This window comes from Marmota marmota, unplaced genomic scaffold (assembly GCF_001458135.2).
Source record: "Marmota marmota marmota unplaced genomic scaffold, marMar, whole genome shotgun sequence".
Lineage (NCBI taxonomy): Eukaryota > Metazoa > Chordata > Mammalia > Rodentia > Sciuridae > Marmota > Marmota marmota.
The window spans coordinates 1,652,926-1,657,784 of record NW_026000143.1 but is presented as its reverse complement, the minus strand read 5'-3'; the positions used below and the strand labels follow the sequence as shown (position 1 = coordinate 1,657,784).

Sequence of the window (4,859 nt, the reverse complement as noted above, 5' to 3'; positions counted from 1 at the left end):
TAAGGGCTATTTGCTTTAAGGCTGCATATTGTTTGTATTGGGAACTGTGAATACTCATCTTCCACTTAAAAGGGAGGTTTTGGAACCCGTCAGGGACACTATCAGCCTATAGGAAAAAAAACTAACACCCTCTAGCCCTGTTTCAAGGTAAGACTGCATGAACAGCATGAAAAACCAAGGGAAGAATTTGCCTCAAACAAAGATACTACATTATTTGAATCCATGGTCAGAACAGCAGAAGAAATTACAGAGAAGGAGTGGAGGAGGTACATCACAACAGATCTACACCAAGGCATATTATACTGAAAATGCCTAGCGTACATAATAATAGAGAATTTTTTAAGCCACAGAGAAAGGAATCAGATTACTTATGGGGAAAACCAATTAGGATGTGTGCTGACTTCTCAACCGAGACCCTGAAAGCTACAAGATCCTGCCACAAGATATACAAAGCTCTATAAGAAAATGGGTGCCAACCAAGGATCATATCCAGCTAAATTAAAATTTAGATTTCAATTTAGATGTTATTTTTATGACAAAATAAAAAACCTTTCATGATACAAAAAAGTTAAAAGAATTTACAGCTAGAAAGCCTGCACTACAGAAGATCCTTGGCAAAATATTCCATGAGGAGAAAATGAAAAACAATGAAACTCAGAAAATGGAGGTATCACTCCAAAGGAAAAAAACTATCAAAGAGAAAACAAGTTAAGTAAAATACCAAAAATAAACAAAAATGACTGGGAATACAAATCTTGTCTCAAAAATAACCCTGAATGTTAATATCTACAACTCAGCAATCAAAAGGCAGACTGGCAGATTGAATGAAAAAAAGAAGACCCAACAATGTGCTGCCTTCCACAGACTCATCTCACAGGAAAAGACATCCACAGACTGAAGGTAAAAGGTTGGGAAAAATCTTATCACTCATAAGGACTGTGGAAGCAAGCAAGGGTTTCCATCCTTATGTCAAATAATGTGGACTTAAAGTGAAAGTTAATCAAAAGGGATAAAGGAGGACACTACATACTGCTTAAGGGAACCACACACCAACAAGGCATAACAATTAGAAATATACATGCCCCAAACAAATGGAACATCTATGTTCAAACAAACTCTTCTAAAGTTCAAGAGTCAAATAGATCTCAACACAATAATTCTAGGTGACTTTAACAAATCTCTCTCACCCCTAAATAGATCTTCCAAACAAAAGCCAAACTATAGAACTCACTAATACCATCAATACATTATATTTCACTAACATATACAGAATATTTCATCCTTCAACAAGCAAAGACACTTTCTTCTCACCAGCAAATGGATTCTCTAAATTATACCATATATTATGCAACAAAGTAACTCTTAGCAAATACAAGAAAGTAAAGATATTACTCTGCATTCTATCAGATCTTAATGGAATAAAATTAGAAATCAATGATAAAAATAGAAGCTACTCCAACATCTGGAGACTAAATAATATGCTAGTGAATGAACAATGGGTTGCAGAAGACATCAAAGAGGAGATTAAAAATTCATAGAGGTGAATGAGAATACAGATACAACATATCAAAATCTCTGGGACACTATGAAAGCATTACTAAAAAGTTCATTGCATGGAGTTCATTCCTTAATAAAAGAAAAAGTCAACAAATAAATGACCTAAAATTACATCTCAAAGACCTACATGGAAAAAAATAAAAAACAGAGCCTCAGTTCCAGGAGTGAAGCACGGACCTTTCAACAAGAGCTTTATTAATTCCCACGCTTGGATCTTGGAAAGAAATGGAGGTGGCGGCTAATTGCTCCCTCCGGGTGAAGAGACCTCTGTTGGACCCCCGCTTCGAGGGTTACAAGCTCTCTCTCGAGCCACTGCCCTGTTACCAGCTGGAACTTGATGCAGCTGTGGCAGAGGTAAAACTTTGTGATGATCAATATACACTGTAACACATGCATGCTTTTGGGATGTATAATTACCTACACTGTGATTCATGGTATCAAGACAGTGTCTACTATATTGATAACCTTGGAAGAATAATGAATTTAACAGTGATGCTGGATACTGCCTTAGGAAAACCACGAGAGGTGTTTCAACTACCTACAGATTTGACGGCATGCAATAATCGCCTTTGTGCATCTATCCATTTCACATCATCCACCTGGGTTACCTTGTCAGATGGAACTGGAAGATTATATGTTATTGGAACAGGTGAACGTGGAAATAGTGCTTCTGAAAAATGGGAGATTATGTTTAATGAAGAGCTTGGGGATCCTTTTATCATAATTCACCGTATCTCTTTGCTAAAAGCTGAAGAACATTCCATAGCTATCTTAATTCTTCGAATAGAGAAAGAAGAATTGGATATGAAAGGAAGTTGTTTCTATGTTTCTCTGGAGTGGGTCACTATCAGTAAGAAAAATAAAGATGGTAAAAAGTATGAAATTACTAAGCGTGATATGCTCTGTGGAAAATCGGTGCCAAATTATGCTGCTATTGAGCCAAATGGAAATGGTCTAATGATTGTCTCCTACAAGTCCTTCAAATTTGTTCAGGTTGATCAAGATCTTGAAGAAAATATGAATGAAGATATGTCAGAGAAAATCCAAGAACCTCTGTATTATTGGCAACAAACTGAAGATGATTTGACAGTGACAGTACGGCTTCCAGAAAACAGCGTTAAAGAAGATGTTCATGTGCAGTTTTTACCTGATCACATCAACATTACGCTGAGGAATTGCCAGTTATTGGAAGGAAAGCTGTATTCATCTACTGATCATGAAAGCAGTACATGGATAATTAAAGAGAATAAAAGCTTGGAGATTTTCTTGATTAAAAAGAATGAAGGATTGACATGGCCTGAGCTAGTGGTTGGTGATAAACAAGAGGAACTTATAAGAGACTCAGCCCAATGTGCTGCCATAGCTGAACGTTTGATGCATTTGACTTCTGAAGAACTGAATCCAAATCCAGATAAAGAAAAACCTCCTTGTAATGCTCAAGAGTTAGAAGAATGTGACATTTTTTTTGAAGAGAGTTCCAGTTTATGCAGATTTGATGGCAGTACATTAAAAACTACTCATGTGGTAAACCTTGGAAGCAACCAGTACCTTTTCTCTGTCGTAGTAGATCCTAAAGAAATGCCCTGCTTCTGTTTGTGCCATGATGTTGACGCCCTACTCTGGCAGCCACACTCCAGCAAACAAGATGATATGTGGGAACACATTGCAACTTTCAATGCTCTAGGTTATGTCCAAGCATCAAAAAGAGACAAAAATTTTTTGACCTGTGCTCCAAATTACTCCTATGCAGCCCTTTGTGAGTGCCTTCGTCGAGTTTTCATCTATCGTCAGCCTACTCCCATGTCCACTGTGCTTTACAACAGAAAGGAAGGCAGGCATGTAGGGCAGGTTGCTAAGCAGCAAGTAGCTAGCCTAGAAACCAATGATCCTATTTTAGGCTTTCAGGCAACAAATGAGAGATTATTTGTTCTCACTACCAAAAACCTCTTTTTAATAAAAGTAAATACAGAGAATTAATTTTTCCAACATGTTGACTTCTCTGTACTGGGAAAGTATTCAGCAGTGACTAAAGGACTGGGAGTTATACCATAACCTGTTAAGTTTTAATGTGTTAAAAATATCTCATATGGATTTTTTATATTTTAAAGGATATTAGAAATGTATTTAAAAGATTATGATACTGTAAAAACTATGGAATGAAACTGCAGATTTAGAAATATTGGCTTCTGTAAAAAAAAATGTAGTATTGGCAAGTATAATTATTTTTAAAAAACAATCTAGAATCTCATATTTTATAAATGAAACATGTGTAGTTCAGTGTTTAAAATAAAAATATATATCATGTACTTTTCATTGATTAGGTTGGTACGTCTGTAGAATGTTTAGGTTAACAGTTGAAATGTTGAGTATTGTAAAAACTTATTTAAATGGACTAAATATCTGAGTCTATGCAAAGCAGGAAGTATAGCAGGTTGAATAGTCCTAAAGTTGCTCAGAGATCTTGGTTGTCTTTCAGATGAAGCATAGCTTTATTTAATTTTTAATTGTTTTGCTCTGCCACCTAGATAAGGTTAACTACCATGTTATCCATTGTTGCATAAGAAAGTACCCCAAAACCCAGTGATTTAAAATAAGATTTATGACTTTTCACTGTTCTGTAAGTTGACTGGCTGTGCTCTGCATGGCCTCTCAACTTTTAGTATGCTAAACTGGGCTGCATCCCACAACAGAACAAATGTTTGAAGAGGGCAAGCTTCAATATGCAGTACCATGCCTGTACTCCCTTCATATTTGCAAGTCACATGGCCAAGTCTAGAATCAGTGCCAGAGAGGACTATATAAGGACATAGAAAGCAGGAAGTATGATTCAATAGAGCCATTAATGTAGTAGTCTACAAACAAGGACTAAGGACAATAAATTATCATTGTTAGAAAAATAATAAGAATTTATTGTCATTATTTTTCTAACAGCTTAAACAAAATAATTCTGTTTGTACATTAATTTTTTTCACCATGATTTTCAGTTTTATTTCCCTAGGTTTCTTTTGTTCCCCCCCCCCCATTTTTTCTTTTTTTGGTTGTTATTGTTGTTTTGGTACCAGGGATTGAATTCAGGGGCCCTTAACCATTGTCTCACATCCCCAGACCTTTTTTAGTTTTGTTTTTAGAGACAGGGTCTTACTGAGTGGCTCAGGGCCTTACTAAGTTGCTGAGGCTGGCTTGGATCATCCTGCCTCAACCTGTGCCCAGCTCCCTGGGTTTCTTTTGGTTTTTAGTTATCTGGAGTTTTTCTTAATAAGACTTTACTCTAAAAAGCAGAAAATGAAGATAAAAAGAGGTAA

General features: G+C 36.2%; 1 protein-coding gene across 1 annotated transcript; it reads left to right on the top strand.

The window, feature by feature from the left end:
* Positions 1-1,740: 1,740 nt before the first annotated feature.
* On the top strand, positions 1,741-4,499 carry LOC107160088 (nudC domain-containing protein 1-like). The gene is given in 1 exon segment (XM_048786275.1): positions 1,741-4,499. A coding segment is annotated over 1 exon segment (1,752 nt). The 5' UTR covers positions 1,741-1,782; the 3' UTR covers positions 3,535-4,499.
* Positions 4,500-4,859: the final 360 nt, after the last annotated feature.